At 35.6% G+C, this 18470-nt stretch overlaps 1 protein-coding gene across 5 annotated transcripts; it reads right to left on the minus strand.

The window, feature by feature from the left end:
• Positions 1–1542: 1542 nt before the first annotated feature.
• LOC110636322 (probable 3-deoxy-D-manno-octulosonic acid transferase, mitochondrial) lies at positions 1543–18360 on the minus strand. 5 transcript variants are annotated; one of them, XM_058143597.1, is made up of 7 exons: positions 17798–18360; positions 17235–17349; positions 15709–16296; positions 2808–2902; positions 2591–2710; positions 2445–2515; positions 1543–2003 (listed from the first exon to the last, which is right to left on the minus strand). In XM_058143597.1, exons 4-7 carry the CDS (start codon positions 2830–2832, stop codon positions 1815–1817), a joined length of 405 nt encoding a protein of 134 aa, XP_057999580.1. In that variant the 5' UTR covers positions 2833–2902; positions 15709–16296; positions 17235–17349; positions 17798–18360; the 3' UTR covers positions 1543–1814. The 5 variants fall into 5 exon arrangements, 2 of the variants coding, with proteins under 2 accessions (XP_057999580.1, XP_057999579.1); XR_009147514.1 differs by having other exon boundaries at positions 2813–2902; positions 15709–17349; XM_058143596.1 differs by having other exon boundaries at positions 15709–17349.
• Positions 18361–18470: the final 110 nt, after the last annotated feature.

Consider the following 18470-nt stretch of genomic DNA (forward strand, 5'->3'; position numbering starts at 1 on the left):
CTTCCATTAACTCTCTTCTCTACCTTATTTACTTGCTACGTGCCTATATCCCATTATTCGTTTGTGAAGAAAAGCAAAGGAAATGATTGCTTAAAAATGGTCGCTCTTCTAAAAATGGTCCCTCTTCCTTACCTCCAGGTATCCCCTTCTGGTTTTTGCAGAGAACTCACAGGAGTGTAATGTGCTTAATCGATTGAGAGAATACATCCTCAAAGTTTCAAACACATTAAGAGAAGATGGCTATGTACACCCAACCAACGAGTGTCAAATGGGTCATTTTTTGGTTATGCATCTCTGCTGCTATTAACATTACTAAATGGTAAAGGTGAGGCTATCTAGGAGAAAGCACCAGGATTTGAATCTCCCAAGTACAATCCCTCTTCCCAATACTAAGAAAACGTTACCATTCAATATATTCCTATGAATAATTTCATCTACTGCAGACCTGCTAACATCTCCAGTATACCATGAGTGCCATGTTAGAAAATTTAATAAACAAACATGCATGTGACTAAACTACCTTGGTTCATTTTGTTCAAGGATGAACCATAACTAGTAAAATCAATGAGCAAGTCACAAGAAATCGTAAATAATTTGGCAGAAAATATATGATATACGTTTCACAACTTTTAACAACAATGTTGAATTCATGGTCATTAACTGAAAGGGATGAAAGTTGCAATACAAGGTGGGTGACTGATGTTCAAAGTCTTTAGTTGTGTAAAACATAACTGGAGAAGTCTCAGCCCCCAAGTGATAAATAAATGTCACTCTTAAGTCTTTGATACCCAAATCTTTGAGAAGACCACTTGAGGCATCACTTCATGGCTTATCCTACAGAGCTACAGAAGTGAAATCAGCGACATTGTGAAGTGGAATAGAATCGCTAATTTGTCGTAAAAGATAGCTGGAGGAGGTGAGAAGAAACTGCCCCAGGATGTCCCTTCTGGCCACTTAGCCGTCATGGTAGGGAAGCTGGTAAAAGTTTTGTTATAAGAGCGGTTTACTTGACCCACCCAATTTTCAGGCAGCTGCTAGGCAAAGCATATGAAGAGTATGGACATAAAAATGGTCCTCAAGCTATACTGTGTGCTGAGTTTATGTTCCAAGATATAATCCATTTGCATGGAGGTGATGCAGATGCAAGCCAGTTCTGTTGCTTATTGAAGGATTCAATGCTACTACTTCAAGGGTTTGAGTTTCAAAAAACTAAACATAAGCTTTTACCTCCTAAGCTGGTGGTTCTGTAGCACAGTTAATGAAAGATTGAATTAGGTACTGCGTTGGGAGATTAGCACAATCCAATGGATATAAATGAAACCGCATCACTGGCTAAAGGATCCTACAACAAATAAGGCACCACAAATACGTATACACAATATTTGGAGAGAGAACAGAAGAACAATGGAAACAAATGAAACTGTCTGTGAATTTTAGTTCAAAAATATCATCTTCAAAACTACAGGACACGTGAAGGAAAAAACATGGCAGTACATTACATGGTTTTCCAGGAAAAAGGAAAGAAAAACAACATGCAAAATATAATTAGAAAGAAACCTTTGATTTTGCAACTTCCAAGAAAACCTTTGTTTCACCATTTCCCACAGCCAAAAGTTTTCTTAATCAAATGGAGGAAAGGTGTTCAAGGAATGGAATAGTACTAATGTTTGTGTGGCCTAGAATTTGAGCTGCCATATACATGCATGAATATAAAGTGTTCAGCTAATTGGTTTCAAGAATATTTGATGCTACTTTTCATTAAAAGCTTCAGGCTGGAGGCAAAGACTCAAAATTGATTTGCTGTGTGCCAGTCTTCATCTGCTTTTTTTTTTTAACAAAGATACTCTCAGAACATGAAAATTTAGCAGGTTCCAGACATTAACTACAATGCCACTGGACAAAGCATGAAATGCTTGTTTTGCAGCCATATGCCTTCCATCTAGTACATTGGCATCATTAAGTGGCTCCATAATAGCTTCTTCAAGCTCTAAGGTACTGGACACCTGCATGAGCAGTAAAAATTAAGGATTTGAATTAGTCCTTCCTGCCACCCAGGGGGAAAAACTGTTATTTCCTACAGAGCTAAAAAACTTTTTCCTATTCTTCCCTCTCAATATTTGCCTAATAAATTAAATGCCTACGATAAATAATAAACTAAATTTCTATCCAAGAACATATCTCTTGACACACCTGGGATAAAACAGCATAATACTGAACTGCTTATAATTATGTATTCATAATTAACCATATAAAATTAAAATTGACAAAAGATTCCAGGTTTTTTAATCCATCTTCTATTTTTCATACTCCCAAGGCATAAATATCACATCACGTTGTGTACACGTTTCTATATTATTTTAGCAAATAGAATTGAAAAGGAGCCTTTTTCCAATTAAAATGTTTCATTTGAAAGGTAAGAATAAACACAAAGGGATTCTTAAAACCTGAATAACTGATAAGGGATTTAAGCATTGCATTTCCTTTACCATGTGTGAGAAATGACCAACATGATGACCTGAAAGTATCCAAACAGCAAGCCTCTAATAATATTATGTCATGAAGCAAATATGACCTAAGAGTAAACATTCACCAGTCAAAACTGCACAGCCAGCTGCTGCAGCTTCTGGTATATTATGACCAGCTAAACCAGGCAAGAAGGAACCTCCAATTACAGCTACTGAAGATGTTGTGTACAAATGTCTCAGTTCACCTAATTAGTTGAGAAAAGACATGAGGACATCAATAGTCATATAGCAAAGTAAAAGACAATTCGTGGAAAAAGAAAAACAAAATTGAAAATTTCAGACCTAACGTGTCCACAGTCCACCACATAAATTTGTGTTCCTGGCATAATACTTCGATGTTGAGACCTCAAGGCTACATTTCCCTCTTTCTGCAATTCCTGCAATTGATTTAAGGATAAATTGTAAATCAGTGAATTTGATGAAGCCCATTGGATAATTACAATATGATACATACATTTTGCATAGTCATTTAGGTTTTATTTCATAGCCATTTTATTTGATTATTAGTCACTTTTAGCTAATTTCATTAGTTATTTAGATAGTTTTTCATAATTGCCAATTTTGGATTAATTTGTAATTTTACTTTGTTTTGTAGGAAAAATGGTGTTTTTGAGGGACTAAAAAGAAATTTTGCCATTGAGGAGTGATTTCTACAGCCAAAGATGTCAAAAACAAGTTTCAAAGTTGAAGTATGCATTGGCCAAATTGCGCATAACTTGCCGCATAAGTTGTGCAGTTCTGCACAAGGAGAAGAAACAATGTCCCAAACCTGCCGAAATCTGCATAAGTTGCCGCATAACTTATGCAGATTCGTGCCTTGCTTATGCGACCTCACGGAAAACTGCATAACTTATGCAGTCTTGCACCCTGCTCATGCAGCTTCGCACAGAGAGCCCAGGAACCAGCCGAAAACTGCATAAGGGACTGCATAACTTATGCAGTCCACTTATGCAGTTCCATAAAGTCTTCATAATGAGCTGGCAGAAGATTCCCTCATAAAAACACACCTCAAACACACCATTTTAGGGCTCCTTGTCAGAGAAAAAGATATAAATAGGCCCTTATCCCATTTTAGAAAAGAGAGGAAAAAGAAAAGAAAAGGAGCAGCAGCTGAAGAGTCAAAAAGGGGAGCTAAAACGTCACCCCCTCCATTTCCAGACAGATTTGGAATTTTCTTTCTTTTCTTGCATATTTTCTACCTTTCTTGTATTGGGTTTTTTTAGTTTTAGTTTATTTTCATGATCTATTTCCTCTTTTACTTAGAATTTCTTGTGTTAAACATGGATTGTGAGTAGTTTCCTTTGATTCTGAAGTAAGGGATGTAATATTCTAGTTATTTTTGTGGATTTGAACTGGGTTAGTCCCAATTTAATGAAATTTATGAGGTTTAATTCATTTCTTGTGTGCTTATTCACATGCTTAATGAAGGGCCCCATTAAGTTATGTTCTTAATCCTTGGTTGAAGCACCGAAAGGAGAAAACCAAGTGATAGTTAATCAAGAAATTGGACTTAATTAACTTAGATATAGAAATAGACTAAGGTTTAAGAGGGTTTTAATAGATTAATTAAAGAACCTAATGGGTCTTGGTTAATTTTAACTCCACGAAAGTAGGATTAAGTTAATTAAGGCACTCTTTGTCTCACTCGAAAGAGTTTTCAAAGGATTTTAGAATTAATCTCCTTTAAACCCATAAATTTCATGGATTGGGCTAGCTAGGGAAAATCCCAAATGACTTAAATATGAACCCTTAACTCCAGAATCGTCTTTTATCAATTATTGCTTGGAATTTTACTTTTGAGTGTTTAGTTTAATCTCATTTTATTAATTTTCATTATTAATATTACCAATTTCTTTATTTTGAGAATTATTAAATTAGTCATTGTTTGAATTTAGTTTTGCATTTTCATACCTTATCCTTCAAATTCCTAAATTTCTTTTATTAATTTGATTAAAATACAATTTTAACATATTTTATTTTACATCAAAAATTCAATTGAAAACACAACTCTCCGTGGGAACGATATATTTTTCTATACTACTTGAACGACCCATGCACTTGCGGTTGGGACACATCAAGTTTTTGGCGCCGTTGCCGAGGAGTTATTTGTTTAAGATTGAATTCTTAATTATTTTAGTTGTTTATAGTTTTATCTCTATTATCTTTTCATTTTGTGTTTGTTTGTTTTTTTTTAGGTACTCTTGATCTTTTATGAGAAGAGCTAGAAGCACTAGTGACACATCCTTATTGTTTAATCCTGAAATTGAGAAATTTTGTAAAGCTAACAAGAAAGAAACCGGAAGAAGAAAAGAAGCATTGAGAGCAGCTGAAATTGAACAAGAAATGGCTGAAGAAAGAGTCGGAATCGGTGGTGATAATGCTGAAAATGATCGAAACAATGAAAATGCAGCTCATGGTGAAGAAGTTGTAAATGCTAATGTGCCTAGGGGAAGTATGATGGATCATGCATTTCCTCATTTTGATGACTTAAGAGAGAGTATAACAAGACCAAGAATTGATACAAATAGTTATAAGATGGATTTTGGAGTACTACAAATGATTCAGAATTCTCAATTCGGAGGTCATCCTTCAGAAAATCCTCATACTCATCTCAAGAAGTTTGTTATGATCTGCGACATGCAAAAACAACCAGGAGTGTCTGATGATGAAGCAAGCCTAAAATTGTTTCCATTCTCTTTGAAAGATAGAGCATTGGATTGGCTTGATTCTTTACCTCACAACTCAATTACAAATTGGGAGCAGCTCACTGATGCATTTCTTGCCCAATACTTTCCACCTGGAAAAACTCAAGAGTTGAGGAATCAAATAATTGCTTTTAGACCAAGAAAAGATGAGACTCTTTATGAGTCATGGATGAGATGGAAGGAGTTGGAGAGACAATGTCACATCATGCCATTCCTAAATGGATGATAAACTAGAATTTTTATACAAATGTCACTCCTGCTATCAGAGGAATCATTGATGCTCAAACTGGAGGGGAATTCATCATTAAGCATGAAGATGAAGCTTATGAGTTGTTAGAGAAAATAGCAAAGAACAGTCATTTATGGAGTAGTCCAAGAGGGTCAACTCCAACTCAAAAAAGGCAAGTTGCTGGAATGTATGAGCTTGATCCATTCAACATGATCAATGCCAAATTTGATGCACTCACTAATGTCCTTGCTAAGAAAATGGAGGATTTAAGTATGCTAGTCAGTTCATCATCATGCTTTGGAAGTTCTCAACAAGTTACTTATGCAGAAGGAACAATGAGCTGTGGAGTAGATTATCCTTCATATGCTTGGAGGAATCATCCTAATTTTTCATGGGGGAATCAGCAAAATCAAGCTTCAACTCAGAACTTTCCACTACAACAACAAGGGCATCAATACCAACAACCTAGGCGACCACCACCTAGTTTTCAGCAAAAGAATGCAATTCCTGCACCTCTACCAAAACAGCAAGAACAAAGTTCTACCATAGAAGCTTTATTACAACAAATTCTTGCTAACCAAACTAAGCATGATGAAGAGATGAGAGAGATGAAAGCAAGGCTGGAACAAATGCATACACACAATAGGATGCTGGAAAATCAAATCGCACAACAAGCATGCTCATCAAGTACCAAATCTATGGGGAAACTTCCAAGTCAAACAGAAAATCCAAGGGAGCAATGTCATGCCATCACACTGAGGAGTGGTAAAATAGTGCATACTGAGAAGAGTGAAAAAGTTGAGAAGAGAGAAAATGAGAAAGATGTTGAAAGAGATGAAAAACAAAAGAGTGAAAAAGGGAGTGCAAGAAAAGGTAAAGAGGAGGTTGGAGAGAAAGAAGAGAAATATATATCTCCAAAGCTTTACAAGCCACAGCTTCCCTTTCCACAGATATTTCAAAAAGCCAAGCTTGATAAGCAATTTGGGAAGTTCTTAGAGGTTTTGAAGAAGCTATATATAAATATGCCTTTTATCGATGCTCTTTCCCAAATGCCTTCTTATGCTAAGTTTCTAAAAGAAATTCTCTCAAATAAGAGGAGACTTGAAGATTATGAGACTGTAGCCTTAACTAACTGAGGAATGCAGTGCTATCCTCCAAAGGAAACTTCCTCCAAAGCTCAAGGATCCAGGGAGTTTTTCAATTCCATGCCACATTGGGGAATCATGTTCTGTAAAAGCTTTATGTGATTTAGGGGCTAGTGTAAGCCTTATGCCCCTCTCCATCTATGAGAAGCTTAACATGGGAGATCTTAAGCCAACCCACATTTCTCTTCAGTTGGCAGACAGATCAATTAAGTATCCAGAAGGGATCTTGGAAAATATACCACTGAAGGTTGGAAAATTTTACATCCCAGTTGACTTTGTCATTTTGGACATGGAAGAGGATTCTCATATGCCAATCATTTTGGGGAGGCCTTTCCTGGCTACAGCTGGTGCTTTGATTAACGTGAAAGGTAAAAAGCTTACTTTTAGAGTCGGAGAGGATCAGTTAGTCTTCAATATTGGCAATGACAAGAAGAAGCAACATGAAGATGTAGACTCTTGTTTGAGAATTGATATAGTTGATGAGTTAGCAAAAGAGCACTTTAGAAAGAGCTATCCAAAGGCTTCTCTTGAAAGTTGTCTTGTCCATGAAGGGACTATCAATGATGAAAATCCAAAAGAGGCTGCATTTGCACAATATTTGAAGAGTAATCCACCTTGTCATATGGCACCAATCTTTCAACTTGAGCAAGTGGAGAAAAGTGAGGTCAAGCAACCATCTCTCAAAGAAAAAGATGCACCAAAGGTCGTCAAGAAAGAAATGGTTGGATTTTTAGACAAAGCAACAAGGATCTTCTTATGTGATGGAAAGAAAATGAAGTATAGATTCATTGAAGCACCTATTGGAAATAAAGGCAATAAATTCCAATTCCAGCCACCATGAAGCATGACAAGGGTCAAGCTAAGGACCATAAATTAGCGCTCTTGGGAGGCACCCCAAGTTTCTTTATTCTATTTTTATTAAGTTTATTCTGTTTGCATTATTTTTGTTTTAAATATCCCTCAAATTCAATTTTGACATTGTTGAATTTTTCCTTTTGTAGATGCATTTTGAAGGACTAGAGGCTATTGCACTGTTGGAAAGTTATTCTTACTTGATGTTTTAATTGTTTACTTCCCCAAAATTGATTTGTTTTAGTTGCCTTTGTTGCAGATTCTTTTGGCTTGTGCAAAGAAGTTTTTGTGAGCTAATTCTACAGCATATGCTGTCAACTATTTCTTATTGGCTGAGGTTGGGTGTATTATCTTCATATATCTATGTCTTTAATGTTGGTATTATGGTGAGTGGTTCATTTTTGTGGTTGTGAGCTCAATTGGGCTGTGTTATTCAATTTTATGGTGCTGGATTGGAAAAATTGAGCATGCATGATTTGTTTTTATGGATAAATGCAACTTTCTGATTGTAGTGCAGTGGTATTGGTTCTTGCTAAGCTTAAAATGTAATTAATGTCAAGCTGCAGGTTTTGAGTTGAAATGATATTGCTCACAAGTAGAAATTTTTGCTATCATGAACTTGAATGTGCAACTAATTTGGATTTGCATATGTTGATGAATTTTTATGTTAACTTTTAATGATTCATGCAATTTTTTGGCTAAAAATTCTCATTTTTAATGAAGTTTAAATATTAAAAGTCATTTTCCCTTGCAATTTCCAAATTTGCAAAGTGATTTTATCAACTTTTGTTCCTGCTGAATTGTGCATAGGCAAACTGCACAACTTGTGCAGTTTTTATACTTCATTTTTGTCCTGTTTCACATTTCTGCCGAAACCTGCACAACTTAGTGCATAACTTATGCAGTTTCGCATCACTTAACTTCATGTTATTTCATTTTTGCCGAAACTTGTATAAGGACCAACATAACTTGTGCACCATCACCTCCATCCCAGCCACCACCTCAACAGCAGCACCCCCATCCAGTTCAGCAGCAGACCCTTTAGACAAGGGCAAAGCCATAAAAATAGATTGATTCTTGATCTATTTTTGTTTAGCTTCTAGTAGTTTCCCTTTATATACAATGTTTACATTTTTATAGTTGCTGGAACAAATTTAACTTGCTTTGATTTAGTTTGCTCAACAAATTGAATGGATGGTAGCTTTGGCTTTTCACTGTTGCTTTACGATTGTGAGCTCCAATTTTGCATACTAGTGTACATTCCTTCTTGACCCACAATTCTTTTCATTTTTTCTATTATATAATTCTGCTGCAGTTTTTAGTCCACTGCACAACTTGTGCAGTTATTTATGCAACTCATTTCAAGGTTTTGTATGCTGCATAACTTGTGCAGCCTGCTTATACACTGTATATATTTACATACCTCTGCTGGTGTTTGCACATTTTTCCTTGATATATCATTATGCTGCAGCTTTTCAATATACTGCACAGGCTGTGAAACTCCTTCTGCAAATGTTCTGCATAGCCTGTGCAGTCCCTTATGCAACTCATGCCATACTGCACAGCTTATGCACTCTCCTTATGCACCTGTTCTGTACAGCATTTATTCTGCATAACTTGTGCAGCTTTCTTATGCATCACCATCATTTTTTAAATTCACATTTTAGCTGCTAAATCACTGTCCTATGCCAGGTAACCTTTCACATTTGCTTTTCATTTCACTAACACCTGGTTATTCATTTTTAACTTGAATTTCACTATGCACTACCTTAGATATTGAGGACAATGTCCAATTTTGAGATTGGGGGTATGCATTAATGTTTTAATTTTGATTTTTTTGATTTTTGCAAAAAGTTTTCACATTTTAATATAGGAAATAGTACAAAAAAAAAAAAAAAACATTTCATTCCATTTCATTAGCATACACATACATTGTAATTAGATTGCATACGTTATATTGTACATATATACATACATTACACATTATCTAGGAATTATACCATATAGATATTACAAATAGATTTGTTTTATTTAGTTAATGCATTGCTCAATTTTTTTTTTTTTTTAGGAATCATGCATTTATAAAATAAAATTTTTGCCAAGTCCTTTGAGTTATAGGAAGTTGCTTATGAGAGTGATTTGACTTACCTTTAGTTGGGTTTGTGGATTGAAAGTTTCCTAAGAGGTGCAAAGTTTTGAAGTGTTTGTCGTTTGCCTATATCTTCTTAGCCAAAAAGCCACCCAACTAGTCATTTGGAGATGGAAGTGTTTGGAGAGAGCTATAGGATAAAAAGTAGTCAAGTAGTGTCTCACCAGTCCTAGAACAAATTTTCTAAACCTTTCGAGGCGAAATACCAGCTTGTACTTGAAAAGAGAGATGATTAGGCATTCTTTGATTTAAACCTTTGGCCTTTTTCCTAATTAAAATTAACCCTTGCAAACCCCTTTGAGCCTTTTTATTCCTAATTTTTCTTGAAACCCTTATTGCTACCTAGCCAATGAACCAAACACTCCAACCCTTTTCATGAGGATAATTGAATATTAGGTACACTTTATACTCTGATAATAAAAAAAAAAAATCCAATATATATATATATATATATATATTAATGAAAGGGAGAAGAAATGCTTGTCATCTTGTAAAAGTGCTAGTATATGTGCTTTTCACCATTGTCATTCAAATTGAAAGAAATCCACCCAAAGTAATTAAAGGAAATGAGTTTGGGGGTGGCAATTTTAGGGACAATCATCAAGAGAAAATACAAGATACAAGTTTAAAGTATCAAAGTGTCCCTCCATTTTTATGTATTTTGTAAAATATGCTAGCACTTGACAATCCTCATTGTGTATTTCTCTCCTCCATTTATATATATATATATATAAAAGAAAGAAAAAAGAAAATAATAATAAAATAAGAAGTGTACCTTATGTTTTCAAGATTGAAAATATTCTCATGCTTTGAATCTTTTTTTTTTCCCCTTTTCTTCTTAGCCTCATTTTGAACCCCATGGCCACATTACATCCCTAAAAAGACCTTTGATCTCTTGATAGTACTTGCTACATTAGTGGAGATAGGAGTAGAGAATTTGCCTATGGGATTGGAAAATTATTCATTCATTCATTCAATTCCATCATTCTATATAGAGACACTTTGACTATTGATTGTTCTAGAATTCCTTTTGAGCATGACTCTCTCTTTTGATTGGTTGGTTTGGGAATTTTGGATGATATTTGACTTGATGGCTAAGCGGTGAAAGTTTGGAGAAGCATTAAATTCTTTGCATTTTTGAAGGATGGGTATATGGATTGTTGGTATGGCTAAAGGTATGTTAAGTTACTTTAATAAGTGATTTTCATAGTTCTTTGGACAAGGCACCCCTAAAAATTGCATTATATTTTAAAGTTTGCTTGAGGACAAGCAAAAACTTGAGTTTGGGGGTATTTGATACATACATTTTGCATAGTCATTTAGGTTTTATTTCAACTCAACTCAACTCAACTCAACTCAACTAAGCTTTTATCCCAAAAATTTGGGGTCGGCTATATGGATTCGCTTTCTCCACTCTAAACGATTTTGGGTTAAATCCTCAGAAATTTGTAATACTTCTAGGTCATGTTGTACTACTCTCCTCCAAGTCAATTTAGGTCTACCCCTTTTTTTCTTTCTATCCTCTAACCTAATGTGCTCTACTTGTCTAACTGGAGCCTCCGTATGTCTACGCTTCACATGACCAAACCACCTCAATCTCCCTTCCCTCAACTTATCCTCAATTAGTACCACTCTTACCTTTTCTCTAATACTCTCATTACGGACTTTATCTAGTCTAGTATGGCCACTCATCCACCTTAACATTCTCATCTCTGCAACTCTTATCTTAGACGCATACGACTCCTTCAATGCCCAACACTCACTACCATATAACATAGCCGGTCGTATGGCTGTACGGTAAAATTTTCCTTTTACTTTATTGGGAATCTTGCGATCACATAAAACTCCCGTGGCACGTCTCCACTTCAACCATCCGGCTTTAATCCTATGACTAACATCCTCCTCATATCTCCCATCTACTTGAAGGACTGAACCGAGATATTTAAAGTGATTACTTTGGGACAGTACCACTCCATCCAAACTAACTCCTTCCTATCGCCAGTTTGGCCTTCACTGAACTTGCAATGCATGTATTCTGTCTTCGTTCTACTTAACTTAAAGCCCTTTGACTCTAGAGTACTTCTCCAAAGCTCTAGCTTTCTATTGACTCCTCGCGTCTCATCTATCATAACAATATCATCCGCAAACATCATGCACCAAGGAATACTCTCTTGTATATGTTTTGTCAATTCATCTAAAACTAATGTAAAAAGGTAAGGGCTTATAGCTGATCCTTGGTGTAATCCAATTGAGATCGAAAAATCTTTTGTGTCCCCTCCCACTGTGTGCACAATAGTACTTGCTCCTTCATACATATCTTTCAACACTTGTATGTACCTAATAGATACCCTCTTTTGTTCTAACACACTCCATAGGACATCTCTTGGAACACTATCATAAGCCTTCTCCAAATCAATAAAAACCATGTGTAGATCTTTCTTCATATCTCTATATTTCTCCATCAAGCTTCTAATGAGAAAGATAGCTTTCATAGTTGAACGACCGGGCATGAAGCCAAATTGATTGAGAGAGATAGAAGTATCACGACGTAGTCGATGCTCCACAACTCTCTCCCACAACTTCATAGTATGGCTCATGAGTTTAATTTCCCTATAGTTCGAGCAACTCTGTATGTCTCCCTTATTTTTAAAAATAGGTACTAAAATACTCCTCCATTCATCAGGCATTTTCTTTGAGTTTAGAATCTTATTAAATAATTTAGTTAACCATGCCACTCCTATATCTCCCAAACACTTCCACACTTCAATTGGTATTCCATCGGGTCCACAGGCTTTACCCACTTTCATTCTCTTAAATGCTTCCTTCACTTCTAAAGATCTAATCCTTCTAGTATAATTCACATTCTTTTCTATCGTTCTATAGTTTATATTCACGCTATTACCATTTTGACTATTATTAAAGAGATCATTAAAATAATTTCTCCATCTTTCTTTAATGTCCTCATCTTTCACCAATACTTTTCCTTCTTTATCCTTAATGCACCTAATTTGATTGAGATCTTGACATTTCCTTTCTCTCCTCCTTGCTAATCTATAAATATCTTTCTCCCCTTCTTTAGTTCCAAGTTTCTCATATAACTTTTCAAAGGCCTGTGCTCTTGCTTGACTAACTGCCTTTTTTGCCTCTTTCTTTGCTATCTTGTACTGTTCATATGCCTCATTATTATCACATTTAGGTAATTTCTTATACCATTCTCTTTTTCTCTTCACTGGCTTTTGTACTTCCTCATTCCACCACCATCTCTCTTTTAAGGGTGGTCCATGTCCTTTAGACTCTCCAAGTACTTTTCTAGCTACTTCTCTAATTTTTTATGCCATCTGTATCCACATATCATTGGCCTCCATATTCAGCTTCCATGCTTCAGACTCGAGAAGCTCATTTTTGAACTTCACTTGCTTTACTCTTTTGAACTCCCACCACTTTGTTCGAGCTATACTATTTCTTCTGACCTTACTTTTATTTCATAGCCATTTTATTTGATTATTAGTCACTTTTAGCTAATTTCATTAGTTATTTAGATAGTTTTTTATAATTGCCAATTTTGGATTAATTTATAATTTTACATTGTTTTGTAGGAAAAATGGTGTTTTTGAGGGACTAAAAAAGAAATTTTGCCATTGAGAAGTGATTTCTATAGCCAAAGATGTCAAAAACAAGTTTCAAAGTTGAAGTATGCATTGGCCAAATTGCGCATAACTTGCCGCATAAGTTGTGCAGTTCTGCACAAGGAGAAGAACCAATGTCCCAAACCTGCCGAAATCTGCATAAGTTGCCGCATAACTTATGCAGATTCGTGCCTTGCTTATGCGACCTCACGGAAAACTGCATAACTTATGCAGTCTGCACCCTGCTCATGCAGCTTCGCACAGAGAGCCCAGGAACTAGCCGAAACTGCATAACTTATGCAGTCCACTTATGCAGTTCCATAAAGTCTTCATAATGAGCTGGCAGAAGATTCTCTCATAAAAACACACCTCAAACACACCATTTTAGGGCTCCTTGTCAGAGAAAAAGATATAAATAGGCCCTTATCCCATTTTAGAAAGGAGAGGAAAAAGAAAAGAAAAGGAGCAGCAGCTGAAGAGTCAAAAAGGGGAGCTAAAACGTCACCCCCTCCGTTTCCAGACAGATTTGGAGTTTTCTTTCTTTTCTTGCATATTTCCTACCTTTCTTGTATTGGGTTTTTTTAGTTTTAGTTTATTTTCATGATCTATTTCCTCTTTTACTTAGAATTTCTTGTGTTAAACATGGATTGTGAGTAGTTTCCTTTGATTCTGAAGTAAGGGATGTAATATTCTAGTTATTTTTGTGGATTTGAACTGGGTTAGTCCCAATTTAATGAAATTTATGAGGTTTAATCCATTTCTTGTGTGCTTATTCACATGCTTAATGAAGGCCCCTATTAAGTTATGTTCTTAATCCTTGGTTGAAGCACCGAAAGGAGAAAACCAAGTGATAGTTAATCAAGAAATTGGACTTAATTAACTTAGATCTAGAAATAGACTAAGGGTTAAGAGGGTTTTAATAGATTAATTAAAGAACCTAATGGGTCTTGGTTAATTTTAACTCCACAAAAGTTGGATTAAGTTAATTAAGGCACTCTTTGTCTCACTCGAAAGAGTTTTCAAAGGATTTTAGAATTAATCTCCTTTAAACCCATAAATTTCATGGATTGGGCTAGCTAGGGAAAATCCCAAATGACTTAAATATGAACCTTTAACTCCAGAATCGTCTTTTATCAATTATTGCTTGGAATTTTACTTTTAAGTGTTTAGTTTAATCTTATTTTATTAATTTTCATTATTAATATTACCAATTTCTTTATTTTGCGAATTATTAAATTAGTCATTGTTTGAATTTAGTTTTGCATTTTCATACCTTATGCTTCAAATTCCTAAATTTATTTTATTAATTTGATTAAAATACAATTTTAACATATTTTATTTTACATCAAAAATTCAATTGAAAACACAACTCTCCGTGGGAACCATATCTTTTTCTATACTACTTGAACGACCCGTGCACTTGCGGTTGGGACACATCACAATACTTCTTGACCATCAAAAAAGCAAGTTATTTTCTTTTGCTGAACATTTGCATGAAGCCTAACCACTGCATCAATCTCAACTCCTTAGCCTCGTTTAGATGTGCTATTTGGGCCATTACCATGGTTATTCTAAACATAAACATCACCATGACAAGTTAAGGAAAAATAAGTGATAGCACTGATCAAGTAGGCTTAAGAGATGCAAACATGTGTTCTGGGTCAATGAGGTTGGTTGGCTAGGCTCAGTCTTAACTCGGTTACCTAATTATTGGTTGACCTAAGAGGACTTTGTGGGGTGGTTTGATCTAAACATGATATGGGCTTAGCCAAATCTGCCTTCCCTAAAGGGGGTCAACCCATATTTATAGAATTAAGGAGCCAATGTTTGCTTGGCACGTGTAAAGTTCTAGCAAGTAGCCTGTCTGAATCTCAAGCGTCAAATCAAGTGCCTCTGTGACATTGTCAACCTTGGCAAGCTTGGTCGATGGTATCTAGTCTGTCTATCTAATCGGTGTGTTTACTTGCCCGACCCATTCGTGAAATAGGCATGTCCGACGACTTGATGATATTGTTGATTCTCCCCAAAACAGGTCGAAGGGCTGAAAGCTTAGGGCTTAGGTCCCACCCGGCTCCCTACTATATCTTTAAGGTTTAATTTTAGTCTTAGTGGATGTGATAGTTGAAAAGCACTCCCGTGTTATAATTGGTTACTAGGTTCAAGTAGACTTTTTCCTAACCTTTTCGAATCCTACAACCTCATCATGCCCCCCTTGAGTGTGTTTTTGGGATTTCTAACCCCTTAGCTAAGAGCCGGGCACTTCTACTTCCCCCTTTTCCTATACCAGGTTCTTTTAACTTCTTATTCATCTTGTACACGTGTCATTCGACTAGGTGCTCTTTCATATTTTAGTGTGTCAGTGAGGAAAGTTGTGAAGATGCAAATTACCAAAAAAAACTCACATGAATAATGTCAAGCACAAAACTACACTTATGCTAGCAATGGAAGAAATTTGCATCCAAAATTTAGAATCATACTTGAGCAATCTCCTGTCCATGTTGTGGATACTGAGGTACAATTGTAGTGACCAGATCAGCATATGCTTGTATGAGTGCTTTGTGAACTCTGAGCACAACTGCAAATGGTAATTGTAAGTACTTCAACCATCTTCATACATGCGAAGAAACTAGAACTGATCAATAACACACCCATGGCTAGCAAGTGAATAAAGAGATCGAAAGGCTAATGAAGTAGCATGTAACCACAAATGGAGCCAAAAAGAAAAATGTTTAGGTAATGAAAAACTAATAATCCTCAATGGCATCAAATTACAAGAGGCATGCCAACTCTAGTAGTTCAATATTATTATCATTAAGCCATAAACTTTTTGAGTTGTGACTATCTTTCAAAAGTCAACACATCATCAATGTGATCTAATAACAAGGTAAGATATTCATATAAAATTAGGATGCACAAGCAAAATGAAAGATTGAATTACAACATGGAACAAAGGCAGAATAGCAGTAATGCAAGAAGCCATCCAAACATGCCGAGAGGCCAGCTGTCCTTTCAGATCTTCTATGCTTCCTGTATCTCCATTAAAAGCATCATATTCTCCTGCTGAACTGTAACTTGAGATTAGGATATATAATTATTTACGGCACTTGCTAAAATGTTTTTCAGAAATATTGAGGAAACACAAAATAAGAAATTTAGCTGGTAAAAAGTAAAAAATGAGTTTTGAGAGTAATTGAAAAACCATGATACAGGAAAATGTGCAAAACAGTTGGCCGATTAAATCAATTCTTTCCATCGTGCTCCATTTTTAGTGTAATTGAACACTTATCTCCTTCAACAATGAACAACCCATAAAATCTTGGAGAGAATTTCTCAAGTAGAGTTAATCAGCACACCATATTTCAAGTCACCAGAAAAGTTAATGATGAAAGGTGGGGCCTGCAGAACCTGGAAGTGAATTGCCTGCATAGTACTCTATGGCACATAGCAACATAAGTGACGATGCAACAGAAAACAAAGCAATGTAAAAAACATAGCATCCATACCAGTGGGATGATCAGGGAAATTTAGAAAGCATTAGTGGAATCAGTGAAGATGCACTGGTTGTGACTATAATTTAAAGGATTTCATAGACACTTGAGCATTTAACAGTGCCAGTGAAATCTGTGGACCATGAAAAAATATTACTTTTATGGTATGTTAACAGCTTACAACCACATAAGTAGACATGAGAGTATGTGTATCAAGATATCCAACAAAAAAAAAAATGCAAAAATGGGGCACTTGAAATAAGTATTGCCATGCGCAGCGCGGAGAACACAGATATCATAAACCAGTCAAGAAATCATACTCTCTTCTAAATTAATCTTCTACCACTGAAAGGTGAACGAATATGCAATCAGCAGTCAGGAAACAATAATACTTGATAGCAAAAGCAAATGCAGAGTATAAAATAATCATTTGCTATTATTACTATTACTTCCTTTTCCACGCTGGAATGCCTCAGAAAATAGTGCGCGCATTAAGGGATTATTCACACACTTACTTGATGAACCCATGATAAGATTTGGCCATACTTTACTCTCTAAAATCATGATTGCATTTGGCTTCCAATAGTCAAGGAAAGTGTCCACAGCAGCAGAGGTATCAAGTGGGGAAAACTGGTTCAATTATAAAGTTAGAATACAACGGAAGCAAACAAAATAACATTTCAGCTATATTGTCAAGATAAATGTAAGATTTAAGCAAATCTCCTCCCCCTTAAGCTCTCTTTTGAGTGGAGTTAGACCGATCCATTTTTCTCTATAAGCTACATAACCATAACAAAAATGTGTGTTCAAAGTTTAATGTATTGAATCTCAAAATTGCTAACACCGTTAAGGATCTTTGAACCAGAATGCACAAGCAGCAGAGCATAGTTCACAACTGTAACTTCCACAGCTGCTCATTATGCCGGGTGAATATTTGAAAACCCAAAACTACTAACGTTTTACCAACTTCCAAACTATGAAAAAAAAAAAAGCTAAGAAAAAAATCAACTGGATATTGAATAAGCTAAATGCTAATGAAAACAAAAGTTTAAATAAAATCATATCTCCAGTTAAATACCTGTTGTAAAACAACACTTCGAAGCTGGTTCTCTATAAGTTCACTGCTCAAAGAGGAAACAACCATTTTAGCAATTGATTAAATAAAATTGAAAAAGAGAATAAACTTCTTTTTCTTTAGGATTTGTCCCCACAAATTACAATCATCAAAATATAAAAGCTAAGTTTTTTTTTTAATTAATCATTAATTTTAATTCATAAGAAAAAGGAAAAGACTTGGATTCTGAATCATACAGTACAGAGAAGGTAGTAGTTGTCATTAAGATGCTTAAATCAGGCCCTCGTTGAACGCACCGTTTAATAACACCTGAACAAATCATAAACTTTCTAAAATAAAAATTCAAACTTTTTGTGCTAAATTCTAAGGAAAAATAAAAAAAAGAGAGAGAAATAGAAGTATGGAACCCAAGGAGACAGCGTGAAACCAGAGCAGAGGACCAGAGGGGCAAGGTAGTGAGGGCCGGCCCAACCGCTCCTGCCAACGGGCCGGGTGCTCGATGCGGAGACGGTGCTACTGTATGCGGAGGAGCAATAACAGTGTTAAACCGTAGGTCAGCGCCCTGTAAATTTTGTAGAGTCTGTTTGGACGTAGGTAAGAAAGAGTAAGTAATAATTTTACTCTAAAGAATAAGTGGGTTAACAGAGGGTGATGATAAGTAAGGTAAGTCTTACTT

Source organism: Hevea brasiliensis, chromosome 3 (assembly GCF_030052815.1).
Source record: "Hevea brasiliensis isolate MT/VB/25A 57/8 chromosome 3, ASM3005281v1, whole genome shotgun sequence".
Lineage (NCBI taxonomy): Eukaryota > Viridiplantae > Streptophyta > Magnoliopsida > Malpighiales > Euphorbiaceae > Hevea > Hevea brasiliensis.

Excerpts from the sequence above, each read along its gene's own strand:
- LOC110636322 (XM_058143597.1), bottom strand. The coding sequence starts at position 2,832 with ATGTGGTGGACTGTGGACACGTTAG. Across the intron at positions 2,711-2,807 it reads GTGGACTGTGGACACGTTAG|GTGAACTGAGACATTTGTAC; the intron begins GTCTGAAATTTT and ends TCAACTAATTAG. Across the intron at positions 2,004-2,444 it reads ATCCCTTATCAGTTATTCAG|GTGTCCAGTACCTTAGAGCT; the intron begins GTTTTAAGAATC and ends CTGCTCATGCAG.